This window comes from Nicotiana tabacum, chromosome 24 (genome assembly GCF_000715075.1).
Source record: "Nicotiana tabacum cultivar K326 chromosome 24, ASM71507v2, whole genome shotgun sequence".
Taxonomy (NCBI): Eukaryota; Viridiplantae; Streptophyta; class Magnoliopsida; order Solanales; family Solanaceae; genus Nicotiana; species Nicotiana tabacum.
Window position 1 is genome coordinate 19,652,743 of NC_134103.1, and position 22,586 is coordinate 19,675,328.

Sequence of the window (22,586 nt, forward strand, 5' to 3'; positions counted from 1 at the left end):
TTCCAATTGCCTTGATTGTTTTGAGGTCGCCATTATCGTTGGTTTGGGCCTTGGAAGTTGTTTCTTTGCCCTTGAAAATTGTTTATATATTGCACCTCCTCTTCTTGTTCATTATAGGAATCATCTTGATCAAAACCACTATCTTCTTGCACATAGTTCTCCACTCGGTTTTGCACTTGTGGACCCTTGGTCCTTCTCTTGTTCACCATCAGTTCACCCCTTTTCATAACATTGACTTGCTTAGGATTTTGCACTTAATTAAGTTGAGTCTTTGCTAGTTAATTCATGGTAGTAGTCAATTCGGCAATGGCTTGCCCATGGTCATGCAATTCTTTGTGAAGGTGGATCATATTCGGATTACCTTGTGGAACATTGGCCCGAGATTTCCAAGCCGATGACGTTTCCGCCATTTCATCTAAAATCTCACATGCCTCCGCATAAGGCGTAATCATAAAGTTCCCACCGGCAAGTTGATTCACTATACATTGGTTGGTGTTAATCCCACAATAGAAGGTTTGTTGAATCATGTTTTCCGTCATATCGTTGTTGGAACATTCCTTGACCATAGTTCTATATCGGTCCCATATCTCGTGTAGTGGTTTATTCGGCTCTTGCTTGAATGCCAAAAATCTCATCTTGAAGTGTAGCCATGTGTCCGGGAGAGAAGAACTTAGCAATAACTTTTTCCGCCAACTCATCCCAAGTATGAATGGAATGGTTCGGTAATCGTTCCAACCAATCTAAAGCTTTCCCCGTAGAGAGAAGGGAAAAGGCCTTAGCCTTAATGCATCATCGGAGACATTTATTTGTTTGCTCCCCCAACAAGTATCCACAAACCCCTTCAAATGTTTATATGCATTTTGAGTTGGAACACCGATGAAGAAACCCCATTGCTCAAGCAAAGTGAGCAACACATTGGTGAAACAGAAGTTGCCTGCCCTAATACGGGGAGGAACTATTGCACTAGCATACCCTTCATTGGATAACACCTAGTGTGGAGCCGCTCGTGGTGGAGGGGGTACATTATCATGAATCACTCGTCCTCTTCTATTTGCTTGAGGTTCAAGAGGAACCTCCTCAACTTGTTCATCCTCGACGTCCACATTCCCCAAAGGCATATTTTTGAGTTCATTGTTTGCCGCCATGATTGTGCCTAAAATTGTTTCCCAGAAGTTAGTAGCACGCAAGGAAAAGAAGATATTCCAAAAATAAACTCAAATATATATCTAACACTGTTTTAACTCCCACAAGTTGATATGAGCTCAAGTCGGGTTCTTACTATCTCTAGTTTGAACCCTTTAATTAGGCTAATCAATCTCTCAATTAGCTCAGTTCCTTGTTAGCCAAGTTATCTTAAGACTAGATCCCTCTTTCTCAAGTAGAGACTAAGTAAAAAAGGCATGAATCAATGTTTGCAATCATTAATTCTAAAATTAAAGCACAAACTAAGGTAAATAATCAACACTCAATCATCAACAAGCATTAAATTAAATACCCATAAAGTTTACACACTAAGGTTGGGTCACAACCCTAGTAAAAATCTTGCTACTCATTTCTAATAGATTCTGCTGCCGCACATTTCTAGATTGCAGCTGCGAAGCAACTTTTGTGGTCACACAATTCTTGTGCGGTCCGCACTTCAGCAAAGCGTCAGGAATTGGTCTTTGACATACTCTCTGAACTTGGAATTACTTGTCATTGTAGACCCTGTTTTGTGGCCGTACAATTCATGTGCGGTCCGCACATTTGTAAAAATCCTGTTAGGTTCTTTAGCTTGGGTTGCGGCTGCAGATGGAATTCGGTGGTCCACAATTTCTTCTGCGGACCGCTTTTCTTTGTTTCTACGCCATTTATTTCCTTATGCTTCGGAACACTCCTTTTTTTAGTCGAATTTCATCATGGGAGACCAAACTTCCAACATTCCTGCAATTTGCATAATTTCATTAGTTTCGGAACACAATTCAATACTTTCGGACTAAAACAAAAGCAAAAAGGTGCTAATAAGCAGTCAAAATCTCCACTTATCAATGCATTAACCGTAAATGCTTTAATTGCTTTCTATGCCGTAATTTGTTTCTTGTCATAAATTATTCTTGTATTGAATTTTTTGTCCCTTCCATGACTCCGTGATTAATTGCTACTTGTCTTAATTGTCTTACTTGCAAACCTTAATTGTCGCGTACTAGACTTATCTTGTCATTTTTGTATTATTTGTAGCATTTCTTTGATTAGTACGTGGTTCCTTATTCGCTTTGCTTTCATATTCTTTGATTGTAGAGATTCTTATAAATTGAGTTATTGGATTGATTACGGTTATTGAAATTGTTTGTGGATTGGGTTGCGTGTCGCAATGGTTGTGATATGGTGAAATAAGAGAGGATTATGACATTGATTCTGATGATATGATGGGACGGGTTGCGCGCCGCAACATTTATGTATGTAATACTTGATATTGATAAATGATAATATGGTGTAATAAGAGAGGATTATGATGATTACGGTTATTAAAATTATTTGTGGATCAGGTTGCGCACCGCAACAGTTATGATATGGTAGAATAAAGGAGGATTATGATATTGATTCTGATGTTATTCTGGGATCGGATTGCGCGCCGCAACGGTTGTGTATGTAATACTTGATATTGATAAATGATAATATGGTGTAATAAGGCAGAATTATGATATTGATTATGATGATATGGTGGGATCGGGTTTCGCGTCGCAACAAATTTTATATGTGATTTTGATATTGATAAATGATGCTATGGTGAAATAAGGGAGGATTGTGTGTGTACGGTGGGATCGGGTTGCGCACCGCAACGGATTGTGTGTGTCATACTCGTTGTTGTTGTTGTGTTGGGTTTTCGACATTCTTATATGAAATTATGAGATATGTTATTTTGGGTTCTCTGATTGTGAGGATTGAGTTAATTTTCATAAATTAACTGCTTTACTTTCATTTCCTGTTTTTCCTTCCATGTTATTATTATTATTACTGCGTACAGGTTATTGTAAGTGAACCGCCTTAGCCTCGTCACTACTTCGTCGAGGTTATGCTCGGCACTTACAATGTACATGAGGTCGGTTGTACTCATATTACACTCTGTACTTCTTGTGCAGATTTTGGAGTGGGTCCTAGCGGCGTTCAGTAGATATGCTCGGATCCAGTTCTTAGCGAAAACTTGAGGTACAGCTTCATAACGTTCGCAGCCCTGAGGTCCCCTTCTACATCACCCTAGCTGTTTATTTCGATTCAGACAGTTATGATTTTATTCATACTTATTATTTGTAGTACTCTAGACGATTGTGTATTCGTCACACCAGTTTTGGAATTGTATTTGGATATCGCTGTTTATTAGTTTATTTACTCTATTCAGTTTATTCAGCTTATTGGTTCTCATTTGATTTGAATTGTTAAAAATAGTTAATAACTATATCTAACGTTGGCTTACCTAGCAAGTGAAATGTTAGGCACCATCAAGGTCCCGATGGTGAAAATTCCAGGTCGTGATGCTCTCAAATTTTTCTCTTTTTTTTTTCTAAATCCATTTTCTCTTGTTTTTACTTCTAGCCCCCTAAACAACTGACCTCCTCCCTCTTTTTCCTTGCAAATCAACCCCTTCCTACACCTTCTAGAAGCTTCCTAAGTAGTTAACATAAAATATTCCCTTAGTCAATTCCCAAATACTCTATCCCTCTCTAATTACTTTCTTTACACCTACTTTTAACTCTTTTTCTTTTCTTTCTTTTAACTCTTCAATGAGCCTACCAACCTCCTGCGAACAGACCCAAACTACTTAACCTAATTATGAAACAGAATTTCTAAACTAAGCATGTAATTTAAACAGCCGTTTAGACTATAATTAAATTGTTAAAAACAAAATCCAAACTCTTAATGACTACTCATTCACAAAATCAGTATCAAAATTCAAAAGCCTATCAAATTGACAAGCAATTTAAAACTTAACAAGTAAACATGGAAGGAACATATGAGCATATTCATTGACGTGCTGAAAATAGAGAAACTAACCTAAACACACGCCTGGAGAAATGAGAAGAGAAGGAAGAAATTAGAAGAAGACAATACTAGAAAATACCTTCCCAAAACCTCGAGTCAAACATGGACTAGTGATTTTTGGCCGACATCGGCTTCCAACGAAACCTACTAAAATTGAAATCAATCAACAAATCTTGTCTGTCGTTTCCAGTCGTTTATGACCACTGATCGAACGAGCAATTGAAAGGGGTTAAGTGACGGCGGGTTTGGGATTTAAGTACGATGGAGTAGAAATTAGGTTACGGTCTTGGTGGGACGGGGTGGAGGAGGAGAAGGGGAGTTGACTAGTGCTGATTTCAGGTTGATCAGTTAACTCCGACCGAGCGAGACAATTTCCGACCGGCGGTCCATGGCGGAGATAGGTGGAGAGGAAATGGGGTGTGAGAGAGGCGTCTTTAGGGATAGGGATAGGGTTGTTTAGGACAGTTATATGGAGTTGGGTGATGAGTTCTCATCTGTTGGATCAAAGAAAATAAATGATGCTGATTAGTTTGGAATCAAAACGGGGTCGTTTGTTTTAAAAAGGGACCGCGCCGAGTAGAGAGTGGGGTTGGACGGATCTGAGGGGATTTGGAACATTGGGGTCGGCCCAATTTGGAATGTGAAGCAAAAAATACTTTTCTTTTTTGTTTCGATTTCGAAATTAACCACCTATTAAGATACCCAAATTAAACCTTTTACGTAATTAAATCATTTAGACCGATTTGCCCAATAATTAACTGATTATCACACTAAGCTTTAATTGAATTACTAACTAAAATGCAAAGAAAATAACTAATATATTTGTTTTTTGTAATTTTTATGGTTAACAAGGTATTAAAAATATAATTAAATCCTAACAATGCAATTAGAATATTTGGATGCAATGAAAATATTTTTTGACGTTTTATGATTTAACGTATTTCTGATTAAGCTAAAAATGCAAATAAATACCATAAAATGCAAACAACAAATGGAGAAAATCTTTAAAAAATCTATAAAAATCAAAACTAACTAGAAAACTATTTTGGGAATTTTTAGGAGTAGTTTTACATAGGGAAAAAATCACGTGTTCACATTTGCTTAAACAGAAAATGTATTGAAACGGGTTTACATAGATGCAGCACATCCATTAAATACTCCTAAGTCACTTAATGTGAATAATTGCTATTCATGAAGCAAGTCAAAAATGTGTGTGACTGAGGTCTATAATACATCTTATTCGAGAACGGAGGATTCATAAAAGGCGATAGGACAAAACACATTTCACCAAAGTTATTTTTACATATGATCTTCAAATGTGAAACAGATTCGTTCAAGTGATAATATGGCTTATTTGTTCTCCAAATCTTTACCGACGTCAACCTTCAAGAAGCTAGTGTACAAGATTGGGATGCGAATGCTCGAAGATGTGAATTGATGCTCTCATCAGGAGGAGTTAATACGCGTTGTACGATTTTTCCCTTATAAAATTTTGTCCCACTGGATTTCCTTGCAAGGTTCTTAACAAGGCAACCAAAAGACGTATTTCTAAACATGTGTGCCTTTTTTCCTTTACTAGAATTGTTTCCCACTAGGTTTTATTTTAGTTAAGGTTTTAACGAATCACATTATCTGTTGAATAGACATTCAATGGGGAGTATTATAAATAGAATTGTATTCCATGTGAATGTCTATATCTTAGAGAATTTATTATTTTGTGGCTAAATCACTTTTCCGCTATAAATAAAGGAATTTTATTCCATTATAATTCATCTCAAAAATCAATAGAATTTTGTCTCTCTTTATTTGCAATATTCTTTCTTCTTTTTGTTTTATTTCATTTTTAATAATGTTAGGACTTTAAATCAACCTCTACAACTCTATTTATGAAATTCGTTTGCAAATTGATTATGCACTTCAAGATTGTTTTTATTTACTTCACGATTGACTACTTACATAACTCACGAATATTTTGGTTATTTATTCTGTTGCAAGAACTTTAAGTTTTCCATATTTTCTTTTCTATATTTTTATTTAAATAAATAAAGTATTTTTATTAGTTATTCGCACGATTTAATTGCAAATTGATTATTCGTGTTATTTGTGCATTCTTGAGTAGTACAACAGAGCTCCCCCTAATATATATTTAGGATTTTAAATCAACTAAATTTTGTGCATTAATTGCTTTCTTGTTTTAAATATAAAAAAATTCTAATACGTCATATAAATGTTTGCATTATTTGTATTATGTAACATAAAAAATTTGACAAAAATAAGAAAATCAAAAACGACTAGTAGATTTTGGGTTGTGATAATAGCTCAGTCGCTTCATTAATTTCAACCATTTGCATCTTTAGAAAAATATCTCATTCAAAAAGCAACAAAACATTGAACGAATAACACATTATCTTGATGAGTGGAAATTACCTATATCTGTTGGAGTCGAAGACGATGAAAAAAGATGAAAGGGGTGTTTCAAGATCTGATTCACAAATCCGAACAAGCACACATATGAGGCCATCATTTTGGGCCTGTTTATTGGGTCATCAAATACAAAATGCATTGGGCCTGCTTGACTGCTTGCCCCAGCCCACTTATGGGCCTGCATTTTGCAGCTCTATTTTCACATAGTGCACAACATATAGTAGCTCTGTATTTAATTATTTATCCCATCCATATATTTATCTTATGTACAACTTTGTACTAGCTAATAGGACATTGCCACTTGGCAACATAGTATGCAATCCTAGATGCATTTCTATTTGTATAAAATCCTAGTAATATACAGCAGAAGACACAATTTCAGAATACAATAAGGAGGAAAATCCTTCAAATCATTTTTAATCTTTTCATGGTATCAGAGCAGGTTTGATTCTGCTACCATTTCTGCTCTCACTCATAAATCAGCTTTCCTTCTTCTCCTAAGCTTGTCTGCTATGAGTTCTTCACCACAGTCGGCTGATACTTTAACTTCTGGTACTACAACCACCAATATTCCTGCACCTGCAGTCACCATTGCTGCAGGAGTGATTGACTCTGCTCACCCTTACTATCTTCATCCTTCTGACTATCCAGGGATGAACCTTGTATCCTCAACCTTTGATGGAAAAGGATATGGAGGTTAGAGAAGGGCAGTCATCATTGCTTTGTCTGCAAAGAACAAACTAGGATTTATTGATGATACTCTTATTATCCCCAAGGCTGATTCTACAATCCAGTAAGCCTGGTCTAGATGTAATGATATGGTACTTTCATGACTGCTCAACTCATTGTCCAAAGAAATAGCTGAGAGTGTTCTTTACTCACAGAGTACAAATGATATATGGGGTGACCTGGAAGACAGATTCGGTCAGACAAATGGAGCAAAACTATTCCAATTACATAAAGAATTAAATTCAGTGGTGCAAGGAAATTCAAATGTATCAACTTACTTCACCAAAATGAAGAGCTTATGGGATGAATTAGATGCACTCAACACAAATTCTACTTGTGTTTGTGAGTGTGAATGTGGGACAAAAGTCAAAAGCTTGAAAGCACACCAAGATGAGATACTACTGCAGTTCCTAATTGGATTGAATGACATATTCATTGGGGGTAAGGAGCAACATTTTATTATCATCACATTTACCTTCCATTGGACATGCATATTCTCTTATGATTCAAGATGAGAAACAGAGGGAGATACATGCTGCCTCTGCATACTCAGAGGAATCTGCCTCATTCATTTCTACAAACCATCCAGGAAACTTCAGGAGATTTAATATGCAGAAAACAAACTTTGAATCTAAGAGAAATACAGGTACTTGTTCCTATTGCAAGAAACCTGAACATAGCATAGACAAGTGTTATAGAATTTATGGATTTTTGGCTGATTTCAAGTTCACAAGGCAGAAAAGGTTTCAGGTGGGTGCCCAGGCAAACAATACTTTCCTCTCAAATGAGGAAAATGAACAGGGAACAACAAATGCAATAGGAGTTCAGAACCTTACCAAGGAAACTGTGGCTGAGGTGCTGCAGCTTCTTCAGGAAGTAAAAATGGGACAAAACAGTGCAGGAACCTCTGATGTTACAGCAAATATGAGTTGTGCTGGTATGACCAACTTCCATGAAAATGTTGCCTGTTCAATTCAAATCAATGATGAATCTTGTATATTGGATAGTGGAGCAACATAACACATGTCTTTCAACAAAGAGTTTTTCATAAATTTGAAAACCCTACCTAAACTTCTCATGGTTAAACTCCCAAATTCTTACAAAGTTAAAGTCACACATTCAGGGACTGTTTCTCTTTTATCTAATCTAATTCTGCAAAATGTTCTTTACATTCCATCTTTTAAATATAATTTTTTGTCTGTGCACAAGTTGTGCATACAACTCAAACAATATGTTTTATTCACTTCCTTTTCATGTTTCCTTCTGCAGGGCCCTTCAATGAAGAGCCCACTGGAGATTGGTAAAGCGGAACTAGGACTCTACATTCTCAGATCCAAATATACTGCTGCAGTGCCTAGAAGTTTCTCCAAGTTTATAGGAGTTTTTATTCCAAGAAGAAATTCTGTTTCCAGCCATGTTTTACATTCATGTTTTAGTTTTTCTAATTCAATTGTAAAGGAAAAGCTATGGCACTACAGATTAAGTCATATGCCCCTTAGCAATATGAAAAATGTTTCATCGGTTTCTATATCCAAGTGTTCCAAATTCTCCATTCCATGTGTTATTTGTACTATGGCAAGGCAGTCCAAACTTTCTTTTCCCTCTAGTTCTATTTCTACCAAGAAAGTGTTTGAATTAATTTATGTGGATACCTAGGGACCATACAATAGTGCTACATATGATAGATTTAAGTATTTTCTTATAATTGTTGATGACTTCAGTAAAGGCACGTGGACCTATCTACTAACCAACAAATCTAATGCATTCACTATTCTAAAAAACATTCTAGCTATGGTAGAAAGGCAGTTTAACAGTAAGGTAAAATTTATAAGGTCAGATAATACTTTTGAATTGGGATGGGGGAACATTCAATCAGAATTTTTTCAGTCACAAGGTATTATTTATCAAACCACTTGTGTGTCAACACCACAACAAAATAGTGTTGTGGAGAGAAAGCACAAACATCTTTTAGAGACATCCATGGCCTTATTATACCAATCACACCTACCTATATCATACTGGGGTGACTGCCTTCTTACAGCAACCTATTTGATCAATAGATTTCCTTCAAGTGTCTTAAAGCTTAAGACTTCTTATAAAGTTCTTTTTTAAAGCAAGCCAAATTACTCTAACCTTAGATGTTTTGGATATTTATGTTTTGCTTCCACTCTTTCAAATCATAGAACTAAGTTTGAACCAAGGGCTACTCCTTGTGTGTTCTTAGGTTATCCTCATAGAAAAAAGGGTTACAAAGTCTTGAACCTTAAGAATTTAAAGCCTTTCATTTCCAGAGATGTTGTATTTCATGAAGAATTCTTTCCATTTGCTTCTATTAAGTCTAATACTTCTGATTATATTCCTTTACCAACTGCTGAAGTTACTGTAAGTAACCATACTCCTGAAACTTCACCTTCTGCTAGCAGACCTCACAATGAATCTTCCCAAGAGCCTACTAAATCATCTATTGATCTCTACTCCTCTCCCATTTCTTCATTTCATCCTAGCACACCTATTCCCTCCATCTCTTCTTCTAGGTTGTCTCTAGATTCTCCAGTATCATCTAGTCAATCACATACATCTACACCAATCTTTTCTTCTTTGGATTCTGATCCTGTGATGGATGTTCTTGTTAGGAAGTCTAACAGACCACACACAACTCCATCTTATCTCAAGGACTATATCTGTAATGTACTCCAACTCACAGATGTTAGCAACTCTTGCTTTCTCACACCTATTACACCCACTTGTATATCTTTCAGTGGACTATCTTCTACAAATCAGCACATGCTAAACACATTGTCTAATATACAAGAACCTACCAATTATTTACAGGCAACACATCACCCAGGATGGCAAGAAGCAATGGACAAAGAGATTGAGGCACTTGAACTTAATAAAACTTGGGAAATAGTTGAGTTACCACTTGGGAGGAAAGCTTTACTATGTAAATGGGTGTATAAGGTTAAACAACATTCAAATGGTACTGTGAAAAGATTAAAGGCAAGATTGGTCATTAGAGGAGACATACAGAAAGAGGGAATAGACTTCAATGAAACTTTTTTACCTGTGGTAAAGATGACCACTATCAGATTCATACTGGCCACTGCAGTAAAGAAAGGATAGGGCCTATACTAGCTTGATGTGAATAATGCTTTCCTACATGGAGATCTAAATGAAAAAGTGTACATAAAATTCCCACCTGGGTTTGCACCTCCTTCACCCACTCATGCATACAAGTTAAAGAAATCGATTTATGGGCTACGATAAGCATCTCGACAGTGGTATGCTAAACTTACCACTGCTTTGAACTTTAAGGGATTCACTCACTCATTAAACGACTATTCTTTGTTCTTTAAAAGGCCAGATTCTTCCATTTCTATAGTGGCTATCTATGTAGATGATATACTATTGACAGGAAATGACAATGCAAAATTACATGCGTTGAAAGAATTTCTCAATCAAGAATTCAAAATTAAAGATCTTGGGGACTTACATTTTTTTCTAGGGATGGAAGTTATCCGAGAAACAGATGGACTCATCCTTTCTCAGTGCAAATTCACTTTAAACCTTCTTCGTGAATTTGACTCCCTCTATTTGTCATCTGTTTCTTCTCCACTCGATCCATCTACTCGTTTGTCTACTCACACAGGGGAACTAGTGAAGGATCCCACCTTGTATCGCCATCTACTTGGCAAACTCAACTGCCTTACTCATACCCACCCAGACTTATCCTTCACTGTCCAGCACCTCAGCCAGTACATGCAGGACCCACAACAGCCACACCTAGAAACAACATTCCGTGTGCTTCGCTATCTGCTCAAAGATCCCAGGCTTGGGCTTTTTATGTCTTCTTCCTCTTCATTCAAGCTCCTAGCCTTTTGTGACTCCGATTGGGCCACCTGCCCGGACTCAAGGAAATCGATGAGTGGTTTATACATTTTCTCTTGGTACCTCTCCGATATCTTGGAAATCCAAGAAGCAAACTTCCGTCTCACTAAGTTCGGCAGAGGCAGAATATAGATCTATGAGATGCGTAGTTGCAGAGCTTACATGGCTGGTTCGTCTCTTTGAGGATCTCTCAATTCCTATTGACCTTCTAGTCACTCTTCACTCCGACAGCCAAGCAGCAATTCACATAGCAAAAAACCCCATTTTTCACGAACGGACAAAGCATGTTGAAATCGACTTCCATTTTGTGCGCGAACAATACCTAGCTAGCTTGATTTCGTTATCATTTGTTCGATCTTCTGCTCAGTTGGCTGATCTCTTCATAAAACCGCTCACAGGACCTCTTCATCGTAGTATTTTGGGCAAGTTGGGTGTGTTTTCAACCCCCTCTAACTTGAAGGGGGGGGTGTTGGAGTCGAAGACTATGAAAGAAGATGAAAGGGGGTGTTTCAAGATCTGATTTACAGATTCGAACAAACACACATATGAGGCCATCGTTTTGGGCCTGTTTATTGGGTCATCAAATGCAAAATGCATTGGGCCTACTTGACCGCTTGCCCCAGCCTACTTATGGGCCTGCATTTTGCAGCTCTATTTTTCACATAGTGCACAACACATGGTAGCTCTGTATTTAATTATTTATCCCATCCATTGTGTACGATCGAAATAGATTTCGGCTTTAACACGACCGATCGATTGCGAACGATGGCCTGTTGAAGCAAGACCCCGAAGGTGCAACAAACCAAATCTTGAATCCGATTAGGCCGACCCGTGCCAAAACCATTATCAAGCTCGAGTAACAGTCGACACAGAATAGATATCGACACAGAATAGATATACCAGCCAGCACTGGCCTTGACCTCGAAGCAACTTGGGGGCTCGGACCAAGATCGGGCTCGAACTAAAATCGAGCTTAAACCAAAGCGGGCATCTTCCAGCAAGATCGAGCTCACAGACAAGAACCGTTGCAATCCCACTAGAAAGAATCTTGGCATAAATCACGGAAAAGCTGGCTCATCATGGATCTCCCACTGAAGGTTATTGTATTATGCTTGGAGCCAATTCCCTCCAATATAAAAGGGGCTTAGCTACCACCTCTGAAAGCAGGGGGTTTTTCCAAAGTCATACATTGTAACACAAAGCAACATATTTCTGGAGAGTAAAGCATCTCTTTTTCAGTCTTCTTAGATTGATTTCATCTTGTGAAATTCTAAGACTCATTTGTAACCGATAATCTTGTCTGTCTTGTATTTTCTCCAAATCTAAATTCACATTGATATTTATCATTATATTTTTTCGTATCAAATTATACCACATATCTTTGGAACTACGTATAAATTCAACTATATCCATTTTTCGGGTAAACAGTTTGGCGCCCACCGTGGGAAAATTCTAAGACTTATTTGTAACAGATAATCTTGTCTGTATTGTATTTTCTCCAAATCTAAAGTCACATTGATATTTATCATTACATTTTTTCGTATCAAATTATACCACATATTCTTGGAACTACGTATAAATTCAACTATATTCATTTTTCGGGTAAACAGTTTGGCGCCCACCGTGGGGCCGAGGATAACAGTGGTTATTTGATACAAATCTGAAAAAACACTACAAACAACCATCAAATGGCTTCACCAATCGATAACGAAGCCGGCCTTCAAGATGAAACCAATAACTTGGCACCCATGGCCGGAAGGCCAATTGAAAATGGCACCGAGGTTCGAGCTGAAATACATTGGATGTCAACTCGCAAATAGCTTTGGAGGCAAATCAACGTTCGGAATAGGAAAGAAGCATTCAGGGCGGAGCTTGATCCGTAGCCCAAGACACACAAAATGCGGGGGAAATCGGGACCAGTCTGCGTATGATCTTCGAGATGCTACAAGCCCAACAAGTCACGATAGCTTAATTACAGAGTCAAACTCGCGCACAACACGGGCCGGAGTCCGATCCACTTCAAGAAGCTACCCCCAGAACAGAGCCCGCAGTAGTAAAATCTAACGAGCAAGAATCGGGGACTACCCCCGGAATTACCAAATTGCTCGAGGAACTTACAAAACGAGTCAAAGCCAACGACAAAAGGGTGGAAACTTATAATGCCAGGATCGATCAAATCTCGGGGGCTCCACCAATGATAAAGGGTCTTAATTCAAAAACATTCATACAAAAGCCTTTTCCATCAAGTGCAGCACCGAAGCCAATCCCCAAAAAATTCTGTATGCCCGAAATTCCCAAATATAATGGTACGACCGATCCCAACGAACATGTCACCTCTTACACGTGTGCCATAAAAGGCAACGATTTGGAGGACGAGGAGATCGAATCCGTGCTGTTAAAAAAATTCGGGGAGACTCTCTCGAAGGGAGCAATGATTTGGTACCACAATTTACCGCCGAATTCCATCGACGCTTTTGCCATGTTAGCGGATTCGTTCGTAAAGGCACATGCTGGTGCCATAAAGGTTACAACAAGAAAATCAGACCTTTTTATAGTAAAACAAAGGGGGAATGAAATGCTGAGGGAATTCGTATCCATATTTCAAATGGAACGTATGGAATTACCCCCAGTCACAGACGATTGGGCTGTCCAAGCTTTCACCCAAGGGTTGAACCAGCTATGTTCTACATCATCACATCGGCTAAAACAAAACCTGATCGAGTAACCAGCAATAACCTGGGCAGACGTACACAACCGATATCAATCGAAGCTTAGGGTCGAGGATGATCAGTTGGGGGCTCTATACGGACCCGTTTATCGGAATAGAACAGTTATTAAAAATCAAAGGGAAATTGACAGGGTTCAAAGGTCAAACTAAGATCGATATCGGCCGTACGTCACAGATCGGATAAACAACGGTTCAGCATGCAATACAGTTCGAAATAATGAAAAGATCGACCGGGGACAAAATTCCCGGGGACTGATGAGTAAAAGCAGCTTCGATAAACGTACCGATCCTGTAGAAGCCCCTCGATTGTCGGAATACAACTTAAACGTCGGTGCATCTGCTATCGTGTCAGCCATCGGACGCATCGAAGACACTAAATGGCCTCGACCTATGTAGACCGACCCTGCCCGAATGAATTCCAATCAAATGTGCGAATATCATGGCACCCATGGTCATAGGACCGAAGATTGCAGGCAATTAAGAGAGGAAATAGCCCGCTTATTTAACAAAGGGCACCTTCGGGAATTTTTGAGCGATAGGGCGAAGAATCATTTCAAGAGCAAGGACTTCGACAAGCAAAATGTGCTGGAAGAACCGCAACACGTCATCCACATGATCATCGGCGGCGCCGATACCCCGCAGGGACCAGTTCTTAAATGTGCTAGAACATCTATTGTCAAGGAAAAACGATCTCGAACTCAAGAATATATACCCACAGGGACCTTGTCTTTCAATAATGAAGATACAGAAGGAATCACCCAACCCCATAATGATGCACTGGTAATATCCGTACTCGTGAATAAAATTAAAATTAAGCTTGTGCTAATTGATCCAGGTAGCTCAGCCAATATCATCAGATCAAGGGTCATAGAACAGCTCGGCTTACAGAACCAGGTCATACCTGCAACTCTGGTTCTGAACGGATTCAATATGGCATATAAAACCACAAAAGGCGAGATAATCTTACCGATAAACGTGGCCGGAACCATTCAGGAAATAAAATTTCATGTGATCGAAGGCGATATGAGGTATAATGCCATTTTCGGAAGGCCATGGATCTACAGCATGAGAGCCGTACCTTCGACCCTACACCAGGTCCTCAAATTACCAACATCGAGAGGTGATAAAATAATGTACGGGGAACAGCCAGCCGCGAAGGAAATGTTCACCGTCGAGGAAACAAAATCAATATCTTCGTCCTCACCGATAAAAGGAACGGGTTTAGAAGGAGATACAATCGAAGAACAGAGCGCCAAATAGCAATCACAGACATCAGCTTCGGCCCAGCCAGATAAGCAGAACATCGGAGAAGATGACGATCGATGGACTCCTCGATCGTTCGTAAACCCCGATGATTCCGATGCCACCAAATCAACTATTGAGGAACTGGAGCAAATCACACTAATCGAACATTGGCCCGAATGAAAGGTATACCTGGGAACGGGTTTGATCCCCGAACTCAGGAAAAAACTCATTCAGTTTCTTATCAATAACATCGACTGTTCCCATTTAGATATAACAAGAATACCCCCGGGCATAACGACACATCGACTAAGTTTGGACCCTAAGTTTAGACCGGTGAAGCAAAAGAGAAGACCCCAATCGGAGGTAAAGCACGCGTTCATAAAGAATGAGGTAACCAGACTTCTTAAAATAGGGTCCATTCGGGAAGTGAAATACCCCGAATGGTTAGCCAATGTAGTTATAGTACCTAAAAAAGGGAACAAACTTAGAATGTGTGTGGATTATAAGGATTTAAACAAAGCATGCCCGAAAGATTTCTTTCCACTACCCAACATCGTTCGCATGATCGATGCCACGACCGTTCACGAGATCCTCACGTTTCTCGCTGCCTATTCCGGGTATAATCAAATTTAGATGAACCCGGAGGACCAGGAAAAAACGGCATTTGTAACCAGATATGGAACGTACTGTTACAATGTAATGCCCTTCGGGCTAAAAAACGCAGGAGCTACTTATCAACATTTAGTAAATAAAATGTTCGAAAAACAAATAGTTAAATCGATGGAAGTATATATTGATGACATGCTAGTTAAATCCCTGCGCGCAGAGGATCATTTAACCCATTTGCAGGAAACGTTCGAGATTTTAAGAAAATACAACATGAAACTCAACCCCGAAAAATGTGCATTCGGAGTCGGTTCGGGCAAATTCCTCGGCTTCATGGTATCAAACCGAGGAATCGAGATAAACCCCGAGAAAATCAAGGCCATCAAAGACATCACCATCGTGGATAGCGTGAAAGCCGTACAAAGGCTGACCGGACAGATTGCAGCCTTAGGTCGATTCATTTCGAGATCATCAGATCGAAGTCACAAATTTTTCTCTCTACTCAAAAAGAAGAATGATTTTGCTTGGACCCCAAAATGCCAACGAGCATTAGAGGAACTAAAGCAGTATCTATCAAGCCCACCACTGCTTCACACTCCCAAACCAGACGAAAAACTCTATTTATATTTGGCAGTATCAGAAGTCGCCGTAAGTGGTGTCCTAGTTCTAGAAGAGCAAGGTACGCAATTCCCCATTTATTATACTAGTCGAACCCTAGGAGATGCGGAAACTAGATATCCACTCCTAGAAAAATTGGCACTTGCTCTAATAAGCGCTTCAAGGAAGTTAAGGCCGTATTTTCAGTGTCATCCCATATGTGTGTTAACCACTTACCCGCTTCGTAATATTTTGCATAAACCCGAACTATCAGGCCGATTAGCCAAATGGGCCATCGAACTCAGTGGGTACGATATCGAATACCAACCCCGTACGGCCATCAAGTCTCAAATTTTAGCCGACTTTGTGGCCGATTTCACGCCAACCCTCATATTCGAAGTCGAAAAAGAACTTCTGTCGACATCGGGAAAGTCATCGGGGGTATGGATCCTTTTTACGGATGGGGCTTCGAACGTAAAAGGGTCCGGACTGGGCATTGTTTTGGAATCACCCACGGGTAATACTATTAGGCAATCTATTAAAACTATCAGGCTCACTAACAACGAGGCCGAGCATGAAGCCATGATTGTAGGTCTGGAACTAGCTAGGACTTGGGAGCAGAAGTCATTGAAGCCAATTGGTACTCCTTGCTGGTAGTAAGTCAAGTAAACAGAACTTTCGAAGTTCGGGAAGGTAGGATGCAAAGGTATTTAGATAAACTGCTGGTCACTTTACACCATTTCAAACAATGGACCTTACGGCATGTACCGCGGGAACTAAATAATGAGGCTGATGCACTTGCTAATCTGGGATCATTGATCAAGGTAGATGACTCGGGCTCAGGAAACGTTGTTCAGCTTTCGAGATCGGTAATCGAAGAACGTCACGCCAAAATAAATTCGACAAGTTTAACCTGGGATTGGAGGAACAAGTATATTGAATACTTGAAAAGCGGAAAACTCCCCTCGGACCCTAAAGATTCCAGAGCACTACGGACTAAGGCAGCTCGATTCACATTGGCGTCGGATGGAACGCTATACCGAAGAACATTCGATGGACCATTGGCTATATGCTTAGGCCCAGGAGACACAGATTATATTCTACAAGAAGTGCACGAAGGTACCTGTGGGAATCACTCTGGAGCCGATACACTAGTTCGAAAAATAATCAGAGCAGGATATTATTGGATTGATATGGGCAAAGATGCGAAGGAATTTGTTCGTAAGTGTGATAAATGTCAAAGGTGTGTGCCAATGATCCACCAACCCGGGGAACAATTCCACTCAGTCCTGTCTCCATGGCCGTTTATAAAGTGGGGGATGGATATCGTCGGTCCTCTGCCATCGACCCCAGGTAAAGCTAGATTCATTTTATTTATGACTGACTATTTTTCTAAACGGGTTGAAGCGCAGGCGTTCAAGAAAATAAGAGAGAAAGAAGTTATAGACTTTATTTGGGATCATATCATATGCCGATTCGGGATTCCCACAGAAATAGTGTGTGACAATGGAAAACAATTCGTTAGCAGCAAAGTAACAAGATTCCTCGAAGACCATAAGATAAGAAGGATATTATCAACGCCGTACCACCCGAGTGGGAACGGACAGGCCGAGTCAACAAACAAAACTATCATTTAAAACTTAAAGAAGAGGTTAAACGACGCCAAAGGAAAATGGAGAGAAATCCTGCCCGAAGTCCTTTGGGCTTATCGGATGACGTCAAAATCCAGCACGGGGGCGACCCCATTCTCCTTAGTATATGGGTCCGAAGCATTGATACCAGTAGAAGTAGGTGAACCAAGTGCCAGATTCCGATTCATAATGGAAGAATCAAACAACGAGGCAATGAATGCCAACCTCGAACTATCGGATAAAAGATGAGAAGCCGCTCTCGTCCAGTTGGCCGCCCAAAAACAGCAAATCGAAAGATATTATAATCGGAGAACAAAGCTCCGCCATTTCAAAACTGGGGACTTGGTATTAAGAAAAGTTACCCTCAATACCCGAAATCCGAACGAAGGAAAATTAGGACCGAATTGGGAAGGACCATATCAGGTGCTCGAGAACATCGAAAAAGGATCGTACAGGCTCGACATTGTAAACGGCAAACAGATATCAAGCAGCTGGAACGTATCACACTTAAAACGGTACTACTGCTAAGGTACGACCTTTTCAATATGCGTTTGCATTTCGAAATTGACCCCTGCAGAAGTCGAAACAAGGCTAAGATGGATCTCCCGCTCGAAAGCACGCGTTGCACTCTTTTTTCCTTGGACCGGTTTTATCCCAAATGGGTTTTTCGGCAAGGTTTTAATGAGGCAACCATTGATCGTGCAACATTCACAACAATATCCGATCCCTCGATGAGTTTCATGTCACTACAACAAGGGTTCCGATAGGGAAAATTGTAAGAGCTAAATGGTCAAAGCGAACCATGCTCGTATAGGTTGGTCCGGACCCAGACGTGTAATAACGTACAAAGAAAGTTATTTTCTTCATCGGCATATTTTATATCCAAGGACATTTCCTCTATGTTTTGAGAGTTGTTATACAATCAGCCATTCGACCATTATGCCCATGGGCTATACTTTGAGTTCGAATCATTCACTCGATTACTAAGCCTACGAGCTACTTTTATTTTAAGTTCGAGCAAACACTCACTCGGCCATTACGCCCACGGGCTATATTTCGAGTTCGAATCATTCACTCGATTACTAAGCCTACGGGCTACTTTTATTTCGAGTTCGAGCAAACACTCACTCGACCATTACGCCCACGGGCTATACTTCGAGTTCGAATCATTCACTTGACTATTAAGCCTACGTGCTACTTTTATTTCGAGTTCGAGCAAACACTCACTCGACCATTACGCCCACAGGCTATACTTCGAGTTCGAATCATTCACTCGACTATTAAGCCTACGGGCTACTTTTATTTCGAGTTCGAGCAAACACTCACCCGACCATTATGCCCATGGGCTATACTTCGAGTTAGAATCATTCACTCGACTATTAAGCCTATGGGTTACTTTTATTTGGAGTTCGAGCAAACACTCACTCGAACATTATGCCCACAAGCTATATTTCAAGTTCGAACAAGTACTCACTCTACCATTGCGCCTATGGGCTATTTCTTCAAAGATCGAAACATCAACTAAGAATGCATCTACAAACTCTTCAATGATTACAAATGCATCTGCAAACTATATACAAACTATCTTCCTAGGTGATTACAATGCGAAAACTAAACTTTCCGCTCAGGAGCGGTCTATTCTTTGTCAGGCTCGACCCCGTTTTCAGACCCGCTCTCGTCCCCATCATCATCTGCATCATCATCATCGCTATCGAAAACCAGAGCTTCAGCATCGGCTTCAAGTTCTTTGGCTCTTTTTGTCTCATCAGCGAGATCAAAACCACGAGCATGGATCTCCTCGAGAGTTTCTCTTCGAGATCGGCGCTTAGCAAGATCGGCGACCCGATATGCTCAAGTATCGGCATATTCGGCTGCCTCTCTTTCCTGGACTTGAGCAGCTTCAGCATCAGTCCGATAGACGGCCACAAGCGCATCCGCATCGGCCTTTGCCCTTTCGGCATCAGATTCGGCCTTGGCAAGTACAAAGTCCAACCGAGCTTCAAGCTCCTCAATTCTCCTCGCCTAAATCAGGCCCTTTTCCTTTAGTCTCTGAAGTTGAGCTTCGGATGATGATAACTGGGCTCGAGCAGTCTCCTTTTCTGCAGCAAATCGGTCCATACCTTCTTTCCACCACAGAGACTCCGTTCTTATTACATCGACCTCCTCGCGAAGCTTACCGATCATCTCAATTTTTTGCTGCAACTGTGAGACCGAAATATTAGCTATCGTTCCGGTATCAAGCCCATGGGCTTTCAAAATCATCATTACCTGCTCAGACAAATCGGTTCGATCTCGGTAAACCCTGGCCAGCTCAGCTCGGAGGTCTTTTATCTCCTCTTCTCTCTGCCCTAAGGAAAGTCTAAGGGAATTCCTCTCGTCAGTAACCCATTGTAGGTCGGCTCCATATCGATGAAGCTCGTTTTGAGATCGAGAACATTGCTTTCGATGAACTGCCGTTGCCTACAAATAAACGAGAAACGAAGTAAACAAAAGGTGACATAAAAATGCACTGATAAATATAGTATCAAAAGCTCGCCTGAATCAGGGCTTGCCGCAGTCCAAGAAAAAGATCTGGTTCGTCACCAGCCCCGGTAACATCGTCAATGCCGGTAAAAAGGTCACGAAAGGGATCTTCTTCATCATGAGACCGGTCTAGATCGAGAGCTCCCAAAGCTTGAGCCTCTCAAATCACCCCTGCGGAAAAAGCAGGAAATGTAGGCGAATCCTCGGATGCTTCCCCAAATGAATCGCCTGGAGCATTTTTCTCAGTTCGAAGAGGTTCGAGGTCCCCTTCGGTCATATTCCCTGATCGTTGACTCCGATAAGATGCACCGTCAATATCTGATAGTTCGGGAACTTTGCCCGAATCTTTCTCCGATATATCCTCAGTTCGAAGCAGGGCCTCATGAGGCATCATCAATCCAGCCGCCGATGAGGTCTCGGTGTTTCTTCTCACTCGGACTGCCAACCTGGATTCATCGATTTCTTCTTCTTCTTCTTCTTCTTCTTCTTCTTCTTCTTCTTCACCCCTTAGGCGCAGAACGGATTCCATGGTTAAAGGAACAACATTCTTCTTCGGCTTACGGGCCGTCCTCTTCTTCGATTTTGGATCTTCAGGGATGGGGACTCTTTTCCTCTTGTGCTTATTCACCGGCCTCGGGAGAGAAGCCGAAATTTGCTCCTCATTAGACAAAGGCCTCAAGGGCGCGTCCTTTCCCAAACCTGCAAATGGGAAACCTTAGTAAAATATTTTGAAATCCATCTCGTTCGGGTCATCAAAAAGTACAAGAAATGAGCTTACCATGATTTTATGCCTCCCACCGACCCTTAGACAAATCACGCCACGAGCGTTCGGCATATGTGGAGGTCGAAGCGAGGGCTCGTACCCAGCCTTTTAGGTCGGGAACTGCTCCGGGCATCCAGGGAATCGCTACATCACGAAAAGAGGAAGGTCAATGAGAATAATTGGATGAACAATACGTAAGTAATAGCGAGGTCACACTTACGTTTCATATTCCACCCCTCGGGAAAGGGCATCTTCTCAGTCGGAATCAGGTCTGAAGTCCTTACTCGAACGAACCTACCCATCCAGCCTCGGTCCCTGTCCTCATCAATACTCGAGAACAGAGCTTTGGTAGCCCGACGCTGAAGTTTTATTAAACTTCCTCGAAAAAGTCGAGGGCGATACAATCGGATAAGATGGTCGAGGGTGAATGGCATCCCCTCGATTTTGCTCACAAAATACCGGATCAGGATAACGATCTGCCACAGAGAAGGATGGACCTGGCCTAGGGTTACCTGGTATTGACGACAGAAATCAATAATGACGGGATCAAGGGGACCCAAAGTGAAAGGATAGGTATAGACGCTCAGAAACCCTTCCACGCAAAAAGTGATATCTTCGTCAAAAGCAGGAATTATTATTTCTTTTTTATCTCAATTGCAATCCTTCTTTAGCTGTTTGAGGTATTTCTCGATTATCGAACACATATACCTCGATACCGGTTCGCACCGGCTAGGGACCGACGAACCCTTGTCGACCTTAAAATCCGAAGAAAGAACACACGCCCCAGGAACATACTCCTCGGGCTGTGGTTCTGCCGATGTCTCATCAACGGCACACTGCGAAGATGAAGTTTTCTCTTTCTGAGGATATTGGATGGCCTGTGATGTTTTCACCATTCTCGGAACCAAAGGTGGGGAATAGAGGAAAGTGATAAAGATGTTGCAGAAATAAAGGAGGGCTTTTTAGAAAGGAATCACAAACCTACTGACAAATTGAAAGGCACGGAGAAGAACTTACAGAAGAAGTAAAATGGTAAAAGATAAAAGAAAGGGATATTTATAAATTCAAAACGATGGTGGTTCAAATACCACCTGACACGCATTAAATGCTTTGAGAGACTAAACCGACTAGGCAAACACCAGACGCGTCATGGCCAAACCCGATGGAAGCTTTTGGTTGCAACCCGATTGAGCCATTGAAAAATCATATCGTTTCTCGCCACATCCTTTCCGAGAAACGAGGGGACTATCTGTGTACGGTCGAAATAGATATCGGCTTTAACACGACCGATCGATTTCGAACGATGGCCTGTTGAAGCAAGACCCCGAAGGTGCAACAAACCAAATCTTGAATCCGATTAGGCCGACCCGTGCCAAAACCATTATCAAGCTCAAGTGGAAGTCGACACAGAATAGATATACCAGCCAGCACTGGC

At 40.6% G+C, this 22,586-nt stretch overlaps 1 protein-coding gene and 1 long non-coding RNA gene across 2 annotated transcripts; one reads left to right on the forward strand and one right to left on the reverse strand.

Moving 5' to 3' along the window:
• Positions 1–1,461: 1,461 nt before the first annotated feature.
• Positions 1,462–4,459, reverse strand: LOC142178593 (uncharacterized). The gene is made up of 2 exons (XR_012706862.1): positions 4,097–4,459; positions 1,462–1,923 (listed from the first exon to the last, which is right to left on the reverse strand). It is a non-coding gene; the product is annotated as an uncharacterized LOC142178593 (long non-coding RNA).
• A 2,494-nt stretch (positions 4,460–6,953) lies between these two features.
• On the forward strand, positions 6,954–8,190 carry LOC142178044 (uncharacterized). The gene is made up of 3 exons (XM_075247362.1): positions 6,954–7,137; positions 7,297–7,611; positions 7,682–8,190. The coding sequence occupies exons 1-3, from the start codon at positions 6,954–6,956 to the stop codon at positions 8,188–8,190; spliced, it is 1,008 nt and encodes a 335-aa protein (XP_075103463.1).
• The last annotated feature ends 14,396 nt before the right edge of the window (positions 8,191–22,586 follow it).